This window comes from Leuresthes tenuis, unplaced genomic scaffold, assembly GCF_036924035.1.
Source record: "Leuresthes tenuis unplaced genomic scaffold, fLeuTen1.0.hap1 SCAF_10, whole genome shotgun sequence".
Classification (NCBI taxonomy): Eukaryota; Metazoa; Chordata; class Actinopteri; order Atheriniformes; family Atherinopsidae; genus Leuresthes; species Leuresthes tenuis.
In genome coordinates this window covers 14173505-14192071 of record NW_027325364.1, presented here as the reverse complement: position 1 = coordinate 14192071, position 18567 = coordinate 14173505, and the positions used below count along the sequence as shown (strand labels likewise).

The following is an 18567-nucleotide window of genomic DNA, read 5'->3' as shown; positions in this document are numbered from 1 at the left end:
GGCTCCATCTCTTTGCAGTATCATCCACCTCTTTTGGCCTTGCCATCTGCTAACATAGCTTCTCACATCACTGCTTTGAAGATTATATAAAACTCTGCCTATCATTCCAGCATGAAGAAGTCATGATTTCCACACCAGCGGCATGCTATCAGAGTATGGGGACGTTCTCCTGTACCTTCAAGAATCTCTTGAAAACTCATCTGCACTTCCAACATGCCTAATCTAAATTTACTTATGCTTCTGCACTTATTTTTTTACGGCTATATGTGGTTACATTAAATGTTTTAAGAATTGATTAAGCACTATAGACCTGGGTTGATTAGTTTTGTTTTGCAGTTAATGACTAAACTAAATGTCTTTCCTAAAATATTGGAAATCACAGAGCAGAATTTAAATCTTAGAAATGAATAAATAATAAGTCTTCATATAAATGAATATATTTGCTTACCTGCTTACCTGCCCACGAGTTACATATGGGTTCAAATGTGTGAAACCTCTGTCGGCCATTAGATTGATACATTTACTCAAAGAGCAGCAGAAATGAATGGGGTACCATCTATGTACACCTGTGTTTTGTACTACTTTCATATTGTTTGGTAGTGAAAAATCGGAATGTCATGAATTGCTTGTGAAATGAAAATGAAAGAGTGCTCTTTCAGCACACTCAGTGAGGAGCAGTGTCGGCGGCGCTGTGAGGATGCTGAGATGCTCTGATCTCTCTCAGTGAATGCGCTCACGCCTGCCGGTGCACGTGAGATGCGCATGTGACGACAAAAACAGACGCAAGACCTGGTTTCTGTCTTTCACGCTCTGCTATCAAGACACAGAGACCATCCGTTAGTTAAACTAACAGGCTGATCTGACCTGAGTACACCGGGTCTGCTCCGATTTAAGCGCACGGAGGTGAGTGTGTGTATGTGTGTGTCTGTGGTGACGAGTGAGAGGTTGGCTTATTATCTCATTCAAGAACCCAGACAGTTGGATAGGTCCTCCCACCGGTGTCTGCCTATTTATACGGTTTAGAAACGCTGTTCTAGGTCGTGATAACAGGACGCGACTGAGAGACACAGAGATAAATCACAGCACGGTAAGAGCCAGATCTTGCTCGAGTGTTGCGGATAACCGTAAATGTGAGTTTGACCTAAATTATGCAATGATGGTAACGTAGCGTCTTCCGCGTGTGCTCCTTGAACGTAAACTGCGCGCAGTTTGGTAGTGGAGGGGGGTTGAGCCAGTATGGATCTATGAGGATGCTGTGTGCGATGGGGCAGCACTGCTGCATCATTCACCTCATCCGGTAGCGTGTGGTGCGGCAAAATCCACAGAAATATGTCCTGGTTTTAAATTGAACCTAATTTTGCGACTAAACCCGAACGCCGCTCTCGGCACATTATCCCAAGCTGCAAAGGTGAGGATTCAGCTCAAGGCCTTACAGAGGAAAATTAAACGATTATGAAATAAGAGTAGTCCTGTTGAAGATATTTCCAAGTGTGCTTCCAAAATGACAGAAAGTGTATATTTTTATTAGGCTCATGTGTTGTCATTCTGTTGACTTAACAAAGGACAAGAAGTTTAACACATTTTTTCCCCCTGCAGATGGCCCAAACACAGAGCAGCATGTCCTAGAAAAGTATGGTCTCTCATGCTGCAAAACGCGCACATGCGGCAACAAAAAGAAGCCAACTTACATCTTGTATTCTTTCAGAATTGATCTGATTTTAGCTGCGGGTGTAGACAACGTGTGTTGCGTTGTTTTACTTTTAGGATTTGATTGATCTGTAAACTCATCTGATTTGAAGATGTTTGGGTCAGGCGCACTTACTTTTGTTTTAAATCAGGGAAGACGTTTTATTTGATTAAATCTTAAAAAAGTTAACTAAAATGCATGGAGTAGGCTAGACTTTATCTTAATGAAAATACGTGAAAGTGCATTTGTGTTGTAAAACGTGTGAAAACAGCTTGATGCATACAGAACTGCTGTTGCATCATGCTGTATCATGCTAGATGCAACTGTAAGAAAAAAAACGACCCAAGTTGGAAGACTTTAGTGTCTATGTTCAAACGACTGAATAATCGCCTAATTATCCAAAACAAATGTTTTACACTGTTGTGTGACTCAATAATTTTATCCCACTTGCCAATGAGGGTTTGAGGGTGGAAAGCTCCGAAAAAGATAGAAAGTAAGCCGTGAAGGTATCAAAGTCACGATGAACTTTCTGGTATAAAGGCAGATATTCACAGACAGATTTCATGTTGTTATTGTGTTTTATGTTAACAGTTGGAAAAAGCTGAATAAATAAAACCTGCAGGGAGTCCTCTATCCACCAGTGTAAACAAGTGCAAAACAAAAGCTGAACTGAAAAAAAACCTGTTACGGTTTTTAAATTTGACCATTGGCATGAAAATACCAGTATCAGCCTGACACACTCCAAACAGTGCAGGCAATGTGTGGAATCCCATTGCTTTCACTGAAAAGGGTAAACAAGCTGACAACGGGCTAGCCCACAGACACAGGTCAGACAGGAGGAGGGAGGGGAGTGCACAAAGTGTTGGCAACAGGTAGACATGCAAGTTTTAAGGGAAATGAGCCAGAGTTTTGGAAGACAAAGGTGGCGTGGGCAGTGTTTTCATTGAAAGTGGGGCAAATGGACAGTGTGTGCTGCAACCAGTGGGTGGTGTTTGTGTGTGTGTGTGTGTTAGGGCAGTGGTGGTGGGTAGGAAGGGAGCAGGAGCTCTGATGGTTTGGTCTGTCAGCATGCCAGGACCACATTCTCACCGTGCTTTCGTTGAAAGGGGCGGCAAAGACATAAACAAACCCAGTGGGATTAGGGCCCACTCGGAGGAGTGATCAGGGGGGATTTGCTGCCCGGCAGGCACACAATGGCACTGTCGCGTAACACCCAAACACACACTACACATGCTCTATGGCAACATTTCACAACAGACCCAAGCCTACATAAATCTGATTAGAACACCCTTTTGTTTGGGGAGCGGCACCGGGGTTAACAGAGGCTAGCCTCGCCATGGGTGATGGAACAGGGTGTGAGTTGACGTCGGCAGGGCGACAGTGAGAGAACCTGTGGACAAGTTGTGTTGTGGCGGGGCATTTACACGTGTCTGAAGCCCCAGACAGACAGGGAGGGTCATGGCTGTGTGCGGAAGCACAATAACAGGATGAATAAAGGGTCTTCTCTCCCTCAGTGTGTTTGTTTCTGAGTCAGCTGATGATGGTGGACGGAGACAGGATCTAAGCTAACATGAGACAACAACAACACTGGCAGACACAATGACAGTAAGCTGGTTTGAACCTGTTCAAAAAAATCTGACCCAGAAACGATGAGAGAGTGGAGGGACAAAGCACGACTGAGGTTCTGCTTTTAGCCTGACATTGAATGGACAGCTACAGAGAAGTCTGGAAATTTCTGTCTTTGTGTTCCTTCCTAGTGCTGGCTCTGGCCCAGGCTGCAGCCATGCCTCTCCTGGAAGAGACCACTCTGCCACAAGAGCACCCACTTACTCTCCCTGTGGTCATCATAGGTACATTTTAAACCCTCACTCAGCTTGCCTTTAATGGTCCGGCAATCACGCACCCATTTCAATATAACTTGTGTAATATAATACACACATTACGATACTAATCTGCAATTTTCCAAACGTGGATTCATTTTTAGGGAATGGGCCATCAGGTATTTGCCTGTCCTACCTGCTGAGCGGATACAAGCCCTTCTTGGACACGGCGACGGTTCATCCAAACCCGATTCTGTACAGGAAACTGCAGGAGACCAAGCACCTCCCCATCACCGAGCAGGTAAGAACACCTACAAGTTGTTGTTGTTTACCTAAACATTTAGATTTGTCACAATAAGGGCTGCTTTTTTTTTTTTTTTTTTTTTACAGGACTTGGAATATTTGAGTGAAGGTCTTGAGGGGAGGTCAAGGAATCCCATCGCGGTGCTTTTTGATACACTGCTGCATCCCAATGCTGACTTTGGCTACGAGTTCCCTTCTGTCCTTCAGTGGAGGAGAGACAAGCAGCAACACGTCCCACATCTGGTTCTGGGAAAGGCTACACCTGGGGGTGCTTGGCATGTAAGTGGCAAAGTTTAGACTGCAATCCCCTTGGAACTATCCAAATTTTATATCTACCGGTTTGTTTTCATCTTTGCCTTTCCCCCTCCCCATCTCTTCAGGCAATGGAAGGCTCCATGTTGACTATCAGTCTTGGCATCTGGATGGAGCTTCCTGGAGTCAACTACAGAGACTTGACCAACGGGAAACACAGGTAGAAAGAGGCTGACAACAAAAAAAGAGATGACTCAAGCTTCAATGTCGTTCTTGCTGCTGTTTCTCATCATCTTCGTCTTGTCTTCAGGGATGTAACCAGTGACAGAGCCACCCCAGAGGAGATCTCATCTTATTACCGTGACTATGTGAAGCTAAAGGGTCTCCAAAAGAATTTTGTTGACAACACCTACGTGACCTCCGTCCAGAAACTCTGCCGGGGACACGAGGTGAAAAGTCTGGAAAATGGGCACACTAATCGAGGAGATGGTGGGGTGGGAAATGGTGGGAATGAAGGCTTTGATGGAAATGGAGAAGAGTGTGTTAACAGTGGAGGAGGGGGGGCTCTCTGGGAAGTAAGGGGGTATCAGCAGGTCCAGAACGACACTCATGTCCCCTTCTGTCTGTTTGCTGAAAATGTAGTACTGGCCACTGGTGCCTCTGATTCACCAGTTCATTTGGGTGTAGAGGGGGATGATCTTCCTTTTGTATTCCACAGTATCTCAGACCTGGGTTTGGCTATAAGCCAGAGAAAGCTGGATATGAACTCTGATCCGGTTCTAATTGTAGGTGCAGGTTTAAGCGCTGCTGATGCAGTTCTGTGTGCTTGTAACAGCAACATTAGAGTGCTGCATGTTTTTCGCAAGAGCGTAGACAACCAAGACCTCATATTTAAGCAGCTGCCGAAGACCTTGTACCCAGAGTACCACAAAGTGTACAACATGATGTGTTCTCAGACATACACAAACGTGGCTCCACCTTCTGCTCCCAGCAGACCCCAGGCAGTGAGTATTGCCTCTTCAGTATGTGCCAAGATGTGCCCTAAACCCCAGCTGGCTGCAGGTAACATGGCTGGAGGTGCCAGTGTCAGTCTGTTTCCCGACTACACCAGTTTTCCAGAACACTGTGTGGTGTCCTTCCAGTCTGACATGAAGTGTTTGCTGCAGGGGAACAACTCCCTGAAGGCATTCAAGATCTCCATGGCCTTAGTGCTGATTGGGACCAACCCAAACTTGTTTTTCTTAAAGGGACAGGGCCAGTACCTGGGTCAGGATCCAACAAAACCCATCTCTTGCAAGCAAAATCCCATTGACATCAACCCCTACACTTTTGAGTGCACCAAGGAGCCGGGGCTATTTGCCATGGGCCCGCTGGTGGGAGACAACTTTGTTCGCTTTTTGAAGGGTGGTGCTTTGGGCATCGCCTCCTGTCTGCTGAAGAGACTCAAGAAGAGAGAAAAGCTCATCAACAATGGAGGGAACAACTTCATCTGAAAACGCGATAAAGAAAAAAGCGTGAGAGTCTGGTCTTAAGGCACAGATTTAAAATCCTTTTACCATGCCAGAGAGGGAAAACAAGTTTTAATATGCTTTCATCATTAATGCAGTGTTTTGTCATCTAAGCTAAGGCATTTTGAGACCAAAAAGACAATGGATGTACACTAATCAGTTTCTAATGAAACAAGAGACCGCTTTTAAGAGTAATGTCTGGCTTCATTTGAAGCCTCCAAATGTCCAAGCTTCCATGTGCCAATGTTTTACGGTCAATCTGTGACCTCATAACAGAACGGGACCTTATTTCGATCAGGGTTATTCATTCATTCACCACGTGTCTTCAATCCATCTGCTAGCAGTGCTAAGTTGCACAGAGGCAAAACTCAAAAAATAAAGGCACCCTTTCAATCCACACAACTCATAGTTGCAATCGTGCAGGTGTTGGGTGTATCTCCAGAAATCAACTTTTTTTCAAATCAACAAAAAATCAAATAAAAATCAACTTTATTTGAAACAATCAATAGGTATATCAGATTTATGAGACCCAAAAGGTTTGTGGCTGCTGATGTATCGATGTTCCTGATTATTGAGCCTTTTTCTTTTTCTCACTCAAGAAGATTCTTTGCTATTGTTGGTAGTTGGAGCGATGATCCAGTAAATCTGACCCATTGCTTTAGGGATACTGCCATTGAGATCTAAATGTTTTTTTTTCCAAATCTAACGTCAGTTTTACTGTCTGGTTTCAAGCATCCAGGGAAAACACACGGCCACGAAGGGCCAACTCTGGTGTTTAAATGGATCTAATTTCACGGAATGTAAAAATCATCCAATCATGAATCTAGTGATGAGCAACGTTTCCGCAACTTTATTTTAGATCCAAACTCAACAATTTATTTTATTTTCAGTCTTATTTTTTTCAGGCAAAAATTTCAATTCTGAGACATAAAAGCTTTGCCCACTTAAACAAATTCTGTAAATTCACACCCAACAATGAAAGAGCGGAGTCCTCAGTAGAAAATAAATTAAAAGCTGAAACATTTCTGCGACTCTTTGGTCTTAAAGAAGTTTCTGCCAGTTACACAGCGACCAGCTACGAAGGTGGGAATCAATCGAGCTGTCCCAACAATTTATGCAAATTCTCAATATTTTCGGGAAAATCAGTAAATTCAAACCCACAGACGTGAAAAAAAGAGGCTTTAAAAAAGAAAAGAAAAATCACATGTCCAGGACGTCATTTCTGCAAACCAGTTTCCATTTTTTTTTTTTGCTTTCAATCAACTCTCATCTTAGCATTCAATTAGCATCGCCTTTACTCACATGTAGCCATTATTAACATCAAATACTCATCAATGCCGACCTAACGCTGTAGTCATGTAATGAGTTGTTTTTTTTAACGATATGAACCATGACATTCAGCCTCGTTTTTGTTTCTGAGATACAACAACTAGGACAGACATTCACGGGTGATTTAGCGAGTCATGCAGAACTCTTTTGTCCCTTATATGCCCGCTCTACATGTGGATATCGCTGTAATCTTCCATGTTTAAAGCAACTGAACAGTGAGAAGCCACAACCGCTGTCGTCAAGTGACAAAAATCAGCTCAGAAAGGCGACGGGAGATGACGAGTCACACGCCATTCTCCGTTTCTACTATCTTTTCCTTCCCTTTTTTAGTCATTTAAGCAGAGTCTGCAGAACTGCTCCGCCATAGACTTCATCCTTTGAGCCGCTCACGCACAGCTTGCGCTTTGTTTATTGTGACTTGACTTTTGTTTTCATTTTCAATTCTTCTCTTACCACCTTCGACATTATAAAAGTCAGCGAAAGGGGGGGTGTTTAATACATTATTAAAATTACTTGTTGTGTAGTCTTATGACTTTTTACACTAACAAAATTTTTTAACTCATTACTGTTTAGGTAATCATTTAACAGTTGACTAGTGAAAATGTTACCCGTGTTAACTACTGAATTTCAGCTGAATTATATAACTTGTTGCTTTTATTTTTCATTTTTTGGACTTCTGAATATTGCTTTTGATAGAAATATTAAATATATGCATGCAGGCACGAGCCATTGGCTGACAGCGGCTGCTGTGAGCAGAGAGAGAGAGACGTGGGGAGAGTTAGACCCGGTGGATTTGACCACGTAGGGTGACTCAAACGTGGAGAATCTTTATCCTTTTTTTTTTCTTGTTTTAAAAAGATAAAAACGTAAGCTGTTGAGATGAGAAATACTGCTTCAAAAGCATGACTTCTTTTCTGTGTCAATCTGTGTACTCGACATTTTAATAGGAATGCAAATGGATTTCAGATAGAAACTCGATACGCAAGTAGTTAATTAACAAGCTGAATAATCTTTCAGCTAAAATTAAAGAAAAAAAAAAGGTGTTTAAAGCCAGTCTCCTAACTCTCTTGGCCACTTCTCTTACTATACAATTCATACTGAATGCTGAGTTAACGTTGAACTTGAAAGTGGCACCTTCTGCGAATACGAAGGGGAAGGTGAGCCTCAACTATCTGCACAGAAAGAACAAGAGATATTTTGGCATGATGACTACTTATCTGAACTGTTTCAGATCTGGAAAAGTGCCTGAGGGGTTGGCTCACCAGAGATCGCTGAGCAAACAGTAACACTTGAATCCTTCTCTAGCCTCTTAATTCTGCTGAAACAAGGGAACTTAACCGGGGCGTTAACTTCAAAATGAAGGAATAGCTGCTTTCAGCATGCAGAGTTTTACAACTCTTGTACAACTGAACAGTTTTTAAATGTTTTGTATGGTATATTTTTTATTAACGGCAAATAAAAACTTTGTGGAAAAAAATCTCTGAACACTGAAGACTGTTCTGTTACATTTCTGTCTGCCAGTGAATACATTTACAGGGATAAAACAGGAAGAACAGCATCGTAGCTCCAATACAGAAATCAGAGAAATGAATCACGTTGTTGCTGGAGTCCTTTGAAACAGGGTTTCACATACTCCCTGTGAACTTAATTCCCTCGGGACGATGCAAAGATGAAGGCATTTCATCTTCTCTTGGATAGTTTGGTGGGGTTGTACCTGACACACACACGGAGAAAAGAGCACACGTCAAGCATCTGTCCACGCCAGGATGGGCTTTTAACATTCCTCGTGGATCACTCCTCAATGTGCTCAGAGGCATTTTGAAACAATAAAAACAGCCCAAAATAAAGTGCTGTAAAGCACAGAAAATGTTTGAACAGCATAAAGCAAACAAGCTTCCTATAAACCACGTCTGGAAACTTCCTTTAGGGAAAAAAATACCGGACTGTTTTCTTAGCAGCAGAGTCTGTTCTCAAGCTACGCATGACTGACTGAGCATGACTCAGTGATCAAACAGCTCAGGCCTCACACACATGCAAAAAAAATCGATCGAACATGTCTCTTTTCTGCTTAGTCAAAGAAAACAAAGCAGCGCCGGCTTACATCACCTCTGTTTCCCTGGCAACCGCTGTGACGAAAGAATTCGTCCCTTCTGCCTGGTTAAGAGGAGGCTACGGTGGTCGCATGCCCATAAATCTCTTAACTGGGATGGTTGATGGTTGAGATTATCTCAGTTTTAAAATAGTTTTATCACCTTGACTCTTTGCAGGTCGCAATGTTACAGAAGCTCCGCCTTTTGTTGGAAGAATGAATTATAAGGACACAACCAAGAGGCACTGACAGCAGGAAATGACCGGAGGATCTCTGCTCCCATGATAAATAAAATTTTATTTTTTTTTATTATCCAGCGGGCTGCTGGCAGCTGTGGATGGGGGATGATGAATAATATTATGCCACATAGAAAACTCACAGTGGAAGCTGTGAGGGGATAACAAAGTTACATTACGTCATATCCTAACAGGAAACGTCTCTCACCTAAACAGGTCATCTCCCATTGTCTCATCCCGCCTGTTCTGACGCTCCTCCTGAAACAAACACAAGTTCAACTCACAGATCAAAGACAAAGACTAAATCCGAACAATGCAACAGGGCAGACAGTACCTCGACCGCATCTTTCAGCCATTCATCCAGATCAGAGTTCTTGCCCCTGTTGTGAACCAGCAGATCCGATCCTCCGATGATGTGTGGGCGACCCTCTGTACCTGGGACGCCTTTCTGTCACCCAAAAACAACTAAATTCATATTAAAACATTCAAAAAAAATAAGGCACAGGCTCCTGCTGTTAAAACTTCTGTGCGTTTCATTTTTAAATGATCCACACGAGTGTCGCAGATGCTTTTTTATCTTAATTTTTTAAACTTGATGCGAACTGAAATCACCGTCAGTCGAAGGGTGAGCTGAGACATTTGTTTGTATTTAACAGGAGAACAAAGCGTTCAGATTCTTAGCAAAAGCGCCACTTATTGAAGAACCGATTACAAATCTCTAAAGAGCCTCTGCCGTGCGTGTGTGTGTGTGTGTGGGTGTTGCCTCGCGGTCTGACCTTGCGGAAACATTTGAAGTTCTTGACGTGTCTGTTCTCCTGCATCTGTTTCGGTTTGGCGTTCAGAGGAGCTGAAACAGTGAGAGATCTGAACTCCACCAACACCAGCTTCTTAGGGAGATCCTCATCGATCTTTGACTCCTGAAAACATCCACGATTCACACAACTTTTTAAAAACATGTTACAACTAATTCAGAACGATGACGTTCAAAGAATAAAATATGACGACATAAAAAAAAAAAAGACTCGGTTGTGATGATTTTTAAAAACTCTTTCAGATGCCGTTTAAGCTTTTTCAGAAACAAGAGGCTGTCCGTTAGCTTTAGCATCTGAGTCGATCCTCTGAGCTTTTCGTTGTGCTATTTAACTGCGTCGGCCTGTGGAAAATGATTGGCAGCATCTTTATAGATTTTGATGCATCCGGTCCTGGGCTCTTTGGTTTCAGCATGTAGCTGAAAGCTGAGGCTCTTTCCAACTCACACACCTACACAACAGACAGAGACTTTTCCCCCCCTCAGGATTTACCTGAGCCTCCTGTTTGACCACTACGGGTTTAATAGGGGCCTTTTCCTCCTCTCTTGGCAGGCTGATATCTATTTCCAGTAGTTCTACATCCTGTGGAAAAAGAAAAAAAAAGTTGAATAAAAAAAGAAAAAAAAAAACATTAAAATTGTATTTTAAGTGCTACATTTCTGTATGAATTAAGTAAAAAAGAGTAAATCCTCCTCCTTCACCTCCACGAATGAAGCTTCGTCGTCTTCAAAATGTCTTACGTCTTTACTTGTGCTGGCAGAGGACATCTCAGGAGGTTTCCTTGACTCCTGATTGGTTGTCATGAAGTCTGTTGGATGAGGCGGCTCCGTCTTAATAGAGACAGTATGTGGATCAGATTGTTCACTGAGGTTCTTAAGGAAACTCGATTCTTTTCCCAGGCCCTGCTGAGGCACTTTATTGCTCCTTCCATTAGATTCTTGGTGGATCCGCTGCCTTTTGCTCGAGGAAGAAGCGTCCACAGCACGCAGGCCTTGTTTCTGCTTAGGCAAACTGTGTGCAATGAGCTGCTCTTCTTGGCCTTGATTACTTGAGACCTTGTCATCAAAGCAGTCCATATCCTCCAACATAATAGACTCCAGATCATCTATCTGAATGTCTTCTTCCATTCCCTTCCTTTTTCTGCTCCCTGGCTCCTCTGCGAGAGCCTCTGACTGTCTAACAAACAAATCAGCTGGCGATTCAAGTGGAGTCTGGGACACAGCTGGAGGGCCACCAGGAGAAAGCGCGGGCATTTTTCGGGGCGTGGATAAGGTGTTCGATGCCTGCAGGATGATTGATGATTCTGGTGCAGGCCGCTTTGGCTCTGACATGACAGCTGAGAGCTCATCCTCCAAAGGCCTCAATGACAGCATGAAACAAAGAGAGCTGGGTAAGCACAGAGTCTTACTTTCAATACACTAAAAAGCACCCTGGCGCCAAAAGCACTGATGAACAAGCAGAATCTTACCTTTTCTTGTTGACGGGGCAAAAGAAATTGGTCAAAGTTGACTGTTTCTGCGGGGAAGCTTGTGCAGAGGTTTTTGGTTTCTTAGGAGAATATTTATTGAAGAATGTCTTCGTCCCACCATTGGTCTTAGGAGCGGGCGGCTGGGGTCTGACGTAAGCGTTATCTCCACCTGAAACTGCAAAAATATTTGGCTTAAAACAATGTTTGTTACTGTGAGGCGATGCAAAAAGTCCTGCGGTGCGATGGAAGGCGTCCTGATTTGCTGAGAGGATTAAAACATCCCAGAGTGCCTGCTGACATTCAGCACATCTCAGCACAAAGCCTGAATAGTGGAAAAATGCTCCTCCGAAAGCGCCTCTAAAGCTCACAAACGACCACTATTTGTTTCACAGTAGTTGTGAATTTAAAGAACATTCAAAACAAAAACAGAAGAAAATCAAATCCAGATTTCTATCAATTTGTGTGGGACCAGTAAACTCTGCTGCTCCGTGTCATTCGAAGGTGCTGATATCAGCTTTGTGTTAAGGACTGATGAAACAAGCCAAACCAGTAGTTCTGGCCATATATAAAACACAAAGGCTGCATTTCTCATTACACACTTTTATTCTTTGTGCTGATAAGTTAGAAACACATTAAGAAAGAAGAGAAGCCTCGTTTTTTCCATCCCTCAACCTTTACTACACTTTAAAGTGGCATAAAGTGTCTGTGAGTGCAACACATGCTGCTGCTTTAACATCTAAGAACACAACAACACATTAAAGTGGAAGCGGATACATCGTGGGAATGATTCAGGCTGTCTGCACGGATTTTAATCCAATTTTAAATGATCGTGTACGCTATTTTAAACCTCAATACAGCAGTGAGCAACTATCAGCTGAAGTGAAGATTTTATAGTTTAATGATTATGTTGCCAGGATACGCGGTCTCTTCCCCTCTGTGTGCATTTCCTTGAGCTCTATGCAGCTACCGGAGCATATGATTAAATGCTGTTTTATATCATTACAGGAAAGTTATAGACTATATTCTGAGTAAACCTCCTACAAAACAAGGGGAAGGTTCAGAGTCCACATTGGTCTGTGAGCTGACAGATGGAGTCCATGTGAGGTTTCCCTTGTCGTTTTGGCTCTATTTGGTTTGGATTGAGATGCTGCTGCTGTAGTGTGACACCCAGTAGTCTTATAATGTTGTAAAGTGGACCTTTAAAGGAGCAGGTAAGGGTACATCACATGACCATCCTTCTTTCCCAAAACTGAAATCAATTAAAACACATTCAAAATAATCTATAAATAAGGCACAAAGAGTATTTTAATCTCTCATTAAAGGACTACGTAATAAATAACATCCTAATACAATGAATTACAGCTAAGAAGAAACAAATTGTGTAAATCCTCTATTTATAATAACATTTCATATTCGCATCACATTTATTTTACACCGGGGAAAAAAAAACATTCATGTAGTTACCTGAAACTTTGAAATCAGGCTTCTTCCTCTGGGAGTCTCTGTTGTTTACAGTGTCTAATGATGAGCTCATCGTTTCGGCCACAAGGAACTGAGAGGTTTTGGTCTGAGCTGTAGGTTCGGACCTGTGGGGCCGACTGGTGTTCTGCTTCAGCTTCTTCTCAGGAGTTTCTCCTACTGCTACCACTCCGGTGGCTTCACTGACCTCCATCCTGACAACAGAGGAAAGCAACGAGTGAATGACACAGTTACATGCACAGCGATATTCTGCTCATCTTAAGGGACGGTGTGCTGCTTTTTTAAGAACAACGTCATTTATTTTTGAGGAACAGAAGAGACGTCAGCGATGGCCTGTGTTTTGGAAGATTTGCATTTAATTAAGACTTTCAATAGCAGCAAACACCACAGTGGCATGGGGGGGGGGGGTGGCTGGGCATGACTCACAATAACTGGAACAATCTAATCACCACATTTGCATTGTTTCCTTAGTTAGAATAATGTGAATAGGCAGAATGTTGCTGTGCATGTGGACAGAGCCAGTGAGTGTTCATCTGTACCTTTGTGATGTCTCTGTGTTGACTGCGTAAGCTGTGATGTTCTGCGACGCCGCGGGCAACACGGTCTCATCCACAGTCACGCTCTGCGACAGAGAAGCACCTGGGAGTCTGGGTTCCACTCGTGGTGCCGAGTCTAAACAGCGAACGATTAAAAAAAAAAAAAAACAAGAGCGAAATTCCATTTTAAAGAACTGAAGTCACAGTAAAGAACCCCTTCAGTGCTTTCCGATGTTGCCACACACCTGAGTCTGTTATCAGACTGGATGGATTGCAGTACTTGTCACAGGACGCGTAGATGGCAGCCAAACCAATTTCAGACTCTGTGATGACTCGAAAACCTTTTCTGTGTCGGTGGTCAAAGGAGAAAAGGCAGAGCGTCGTTAAGTGGTCACAAATTCCCCCATTTATCTCAACAACTCAAGTGCAGAAACGCGCTTTTAAAGTGTCTTCCTGTGCAAGGACACAAGTTGAAACCTTTGAAGGATGCTCTTTGCGGAGTTTGCCCACTCTGTGGAGGAGGGAGGAAGCAGAGTTTGGGAGCTGCCTGTTGCGACATCGACCACACAGCTGTGTGGAGACTCCAGCAGGTCACGGGGCAGGGAGCCCTCCTGCAGCAGCTGGCTCCTGCCACCTCCAAAACTCACTGCTGCGCTCAGGCGCTTCAGCTGCAAACGGCACGCGAGAAACGCAAGTTAATCTACACGTGGGTTCATTGCAGGTTATTAATGTGCCAAAAACACTCTACAGCCAGCAGATTTCATCTCCAAAAGAAAAGGCTCAGTTTTAGTGCTTTTTTCCCCCCTGCAAACAGTGACTCGTTTAAGATGCATTTTATACATTCACCTTTTCCTTGTTGCTATGAGTGTGTAAATAAACTGTCAAAACCTTTGACTTCTAATGGAATTAGGCATCTTGGCATTAGTGCTCTCCAAGAATTTTATGGAGAATCTCCTGCTGTGATCACAAGTGATTTGCACAGCTACACATCTAATGTGTGGAACATTTCAGGGCTGCAGTGCAGGTGTGAATGCGGCTTAGAAAACGGTAATCAGCTGCTCGAGCGAAAATAGGCCCTCTGCGGCAGCAGCGACCCTCCCAGAGGATCTCGGATTGACAAAAGACTGCCTGGCAACTGATGTGCGGTTGATAAAGGTGCACCTCACAAGATCACGTCAATCTTTCAAGCTTCCCAAACAAAAGCAGGGTATTGTGCTGTCAGGTCACCCCTAACAAGTGCTTCTGTTGATCTATGATTGAGGATAACAAATATGTGACTTATATTTCCTAATCTCCACCTGTAAATAACATGAGAGGTTTGTGGTAGTTTGTGTTGCATGAAAACAACATAATGTCTTTAGAAAGGAGGAAGTGGCAAACCTGTTTGGCACTGAGGAAAATGAAGGTCTTCCCACTGAAAAGCTGTTTGCGATCTGGGATCATTCCAAGATTGACTTCTTCTTTATTCAAGCTGGGCTCATCAATCTCTGGTAAGAAGCTTAAAAGCAATACCCACAGGAGATATTATATCCAGTTCTGTGCAGCCAGTCAGGGTCAGCTCAGTGTAAATGTCAACGTAGATGGTTTGCCTCATACCTCTCAGCTTTAGGAGGAGGCTTTTTTTGCTGTAAGGCGTTTTTGAGCTCTGAGAAGAACTCTGGCTTCACGATGGGACGACAACACAGCAGAGCAGAAATGGTCTAACGAAGAAAGGAAGCCAGAGCATCAGCACTTGGTTGCAGAGAAACACATCACATGTGCTCACACGCATATAAGACCTGACCTTAACGGTGACTTTAACAGTGGGCATGGCCAGGTGGGTGCACTCCTGAGTCCACGTGTTGACCAGCTTCCCACCTAAAGCAGCCAGGGTCTGAGACAGAGTCGCCTTCCCGGTGTTGTCCAAACATGACGAACACACAGCAGGGTTCTGATGAAACACACTGGGAACAGAAACAGAAAAGAAGATGCTTCACAAAATCACCTGATGATGAATGAGTGAACTGCATGTTAATTATGAACAGGCTTCTTTCTGTCACATACCTGAATTTGCTCTGAAAAACCCCAAATGTGACATTGTCCCCTGACTTCAGGTTCACAGGTGCTGTTAGAGGCTGGCTGTTGACAACTGTGCCATATTTGGAGGTGTCTTTTAGAGTCAGGGTCTAAAGGACCAAACCATGAAATTCATCAGTTATAAAAACCATCCAACATCTTTCTGTCAGGTTCAGCCGTGCAACTGAGAAACGTGTTCTTTTCAAAGTAAAATTAAGATGTAAACGCATCCACAGCTAAATAAATACATTAAACAAATTAATATTTTAATGTAACTGTCAAGTTTGCCTGCATAACATGTAAGACATCACAAAAAAATAAGCTTTAAGCTCTCTTCTGGTGAAGCAGATGTCACATAGGGACATGATTAGGGAAATGATTACAGAGGATGATTAAAAATGAGTCAAAAATGAAAAAAAGTCTTTAAAGTGCAATGAAAACAAGCCATAAGATGAAGACAGGAGTTATACATTGGGGTTTCGACATCCAAGGTTTTAGTTTCAGTTGCAGCGTACCATGTGTGCAGTGCTTGTGCAACAGCACCACCTTCTGTGTGGGAGTGATATCACACAGAGAAAGATCCGCCTTTAGAAGAGAGATAATATCACAGTACTGCACGCTAATTACTGTTTCTTTTTTTCAGAGTGAATAGCTGCCTTGTTGCTACGGTAACGCGACTACTCCACAAAATTCTTGCCGTTGGCTGCAGTTTCACATGTGTATTTTTTTTTTGTCGTTTACATGTCGTGATGGAATCATAGAGAAAGTTTCTTCATCAGATCTGAAAGGATTACCGACTGAAAGTATGGGACCCAAAACAGAAATACAAGGGTTGTGTGTTCTCTCGGTTTTTGAGCTGGTAGTAACTCCATACTAAATGTAATGTAAGTGATAACTCCCTTTAAAAGCCATCAGTTCCAGTTAGAGAAGTATTCTTATTCAGCTTGTTGAAGATGTTCAGCTTTCTCACGTTTGCAGTGATTTAAGTCTCTTACCTCTTTGGAAAAGCATGATTTCTCTCTTTTATTTCTCTCACCTGGTCAGTGGCAGTAAGCTGAGCGTGCGCCCTGCTGATGGACTGGTCATTGTGAAGAATGATGTCACAATTCTTGCGTCCCACCACATACTCGTTACCTGAGAGGAGGTAGTGAGTCTCACCTGTGAGAGACAGACGGCAGAAAGTCAGCTGTCGCGTTTTACAAACGTGTGTCAGTTGGAAGAACTGGTCAATACTTTCAAAACATATTCCAACATGTTTAACTCACTACGTGTCAACAATCTTAATAAAAGAAAAAAGATGGGATGCCGTGGAAATTGTCAACAAAAAACAAAAGTTTAAAGTTTAAACAGAATTTTTTATTAATTCATTTTCTATTTATCGTTAATCTTGCATTTAATGCCAGTCTGTATTTTTTAACAACACTCTTGAAGTGTTTGGAAACTCAGGAGTGAAACTGCAGCTCAGAAAGAAAAAAAAAGGGGTTTAATTTGAGCATGTCCATCCTGCAGGACCAGTTATGTTTACCAGAACTATGCACATGTCGGTTTAACACCAGAACACAGGGAGTTACGCTGTTGTGACGTGTGCAGAATGTGGTTTGGCTCCGGCTTGCTGAAATAAATTTAAAAAAAAAACATCTTCCTTAAAAATATGTAAACTGCATGGCATGTGTAGCTTCAAAACCAGTTTATTACCGCATTAAGGGTGCCATCACTGACGTGCAGGTTGGCCATCAGCACTGATGTGTCCCCTTATGCTGTCACAGAAACTGGCTTTTTAACTGTGCTCATAACAAGCTGTGTTGTACCGCTCCTTTTCAGAGGATGTGACATCCAGAATCTCCAAAAACAATTAAAAGTTTTTCATCAATCAGTTCATGAGACAGTTTGACACTTGGCCACAGGTCATTTTAAATGTTTCTTTGCATGATTGGGTTATTAATCTTGCAAATGTGGATGCAGCAAAGTGCCTTCACTGACTATAGTTCTCAGAAGTGTCCACAGCACTGTGTGTTGGCTACAGAGACCTTTCAATGATGTTTATCATGAAATCCACAAATTTATTGCTACTCTATGTTCAGATCTTGAAGTGTTGAATCATTTGCTCAGGGATGATCCTCTCCCAACCTATACGTCTCTCTTTTTATTGTAGCATTCACAGCTTTTCCAGTCTGATGTTGTCTCTAAACTGGGGCTGGCATCCAATTAAAAATGGAACAACATTTGATAGTTTTGTCTTTTTTTCAGCTTTTGAATAATTTTTTAATAATGGACTTTTTAATTAAAATATTTTGGAAACTGGTTTGGAATGTTTTTCATACATTCTATAAAGATATGATCTACATTGTGTGACATACATGGTGTATTATCACCATTTAAAACACAATGAGGCATTTTATGTGAATTATATAAATATAAATATGTACTGTACAACAGGACAGACTGTAATGGACAATAGACACTCTGAAGCCATCGTGAGTTTATAGACTTCTGTGGTTTCACTTTTTCAACTTTTTTTGCTCACGTTTTGAAGCCAGTGTTGTAATTAGCCATATTAATGAAACATCGCGAATCAAAAGTTCATCCCACCCACACAACCTCTTCTCAAACACACCACATGTTAATCAAAACTTTAGCAGACCGACACAGTTTTTATAAAATACAACAGCAGCGGGTGCGGGCACCTCCATCTCTTCGTGTAGTGTTTTTGATTTTCAGCTATATTGATCAAACTTTGCCAAGCTAGCAACAAGCTAGTTAAAAACGTCAGTCATGATGGACAAGGTTACCTCCAGGCTGCAGGGAAGTCAGTATCCACATGGTACTGCTTTCGGAGTCTCTTTGGTCGATTTAAACTAACAATTAAAAAAAAAAAGGAACATTGTAAAGATTAGCAGGCCATCACGGTGGACTCTCACAATGCGCCACCATGTGACGTCATAACACTGCGCCTATTTTGATTATTTTTTAAAAATATCTCTAAGAATGTATAGGAT

At 42.5% G+C, this 18567-nt stretch overlaps 2 protein-coding genes across 4 annotated transcripts; one reads left to right on the top strand and one right to left on the bottom strand.

The window, feature by feature from the left end:
* Positions 1 to 801: 801 nt before the first annotated feature.
* On the top strand, positions 802 to 6816 carry osgin2 (oxidative stress induced growth inhibitor family member 2). 3 transcript variants are annotated; one of them, XM_072394282.1, is made up of 6 exons: positions 802 to 903; positions 3445 to 3537; positions 3672 to 3808; positions 3898 to 4089; positions 4191 to 4282; positions 4373 to 6816. In XM_072394282.1, exons 2-6 carry the CDS (start codon positions 3471 to 3473, stop codon positions 5553 to 5555), a joined length of 1671 nt encoding a protein of 556 aa, XP_072250383.1. In that variant the 5' UTR covers positions 802 to 903; positions 3445 to 3470; the 3' UTR covers positions 5556 to 6816. The 3 variants fall into 3 exon arrangements, with proteins under 3 accessions (XP_072250383.1, XP_072250382.1, XP_072250381.1); XM_072394281.1 differs by lacking the exon at positions 802 to 903 and adding an exon at positions 984 to 1087; XM_072394280.1 differs by lacking the exon at positions 802 to 903 and having other exon boundaries at positions 2299 to 3537.
* Positions 6817 to 6936: 120 nt separating this feature from the next.
* On the bottom strand, positions 6937 to 18502 carry nbn (nibrin). Its single transcript, XM_072394279.1, has 17 exons — positions 18361 to 18502; positions 16608 to 16729; positions 15560 to 15681; positions 15300 to 15459; positions 15113 to 15216; positions 14897 to 15014; positions 13994 to 14184; positions 13762 to 13862; positions 13520 to 13652; positions 12966 to 13174; positions 11502 to 11676; positions 10735 to 11392; positions 10526 to 10615; positions 10001 to 10141; positions 9559 to 9672; positions 9433 to 9482; positions 6937 to 8613 (listed from the first exon to the last, which is right to left on the bottom strand). Exons 1-17 carry the CDS (start codon positions 18389 to 18391, stop codon positions 8580 to 8582), a joined length of 2553 nt encoding a protein of 850 aa, XP_072250380.1. The 5' UTR covers positions 18392 to 18502; the 3' UTR covers positions 6937 to 8579.
* Between the last annotated feature and the right edge of the window lie 65 nt (positions 18503 to 18567).

Bases quoted from the DNA above. Each gene is read 5' to 3' on its own strand.
- osgin2 (XM_072394280.1), top strand. From the start codon at position 3,393: ATGGACAGCTACAGAGAAGTCTGGAAATTTCTGTCTTTGTGTTCCTTC. The intron at 4,090-4,190 runs GTAAGTGGCAAA...CCATCTCTTCAG, and splicing joins CACCTGGGGGTGCTTGGCAT to GCAATGGAAGGCTCCATGTT. The intron at 4,283-4,372 runs GTAGAAAGAGGC...TCTTGTCTTCAG, and splicing joins TTGACCAACGGGAAACACAG to GGATGTAACCAGTGACAGAG.
- nbn (XM_072394279.1), bottom strand. From the start codon at position 18,391: ATGTGGATACTGACTTCCCTGCAGCCTGGAG. The intron at 15,015-15,112 runs GTATGAGGCAAA...ATTGCTTTTAAG, and splicing joins CCTCCTCCTAAAGCTGAGAG to CTTCTTACCAGAGATTGATG. The intron at 13,863-13,993 runs GTTTCAACTTGT...CCACCGACACAG, and splicing joins GCAAAGAGCATCCTTCAAAG to AAAAGGTTTTCGAGTCATCA.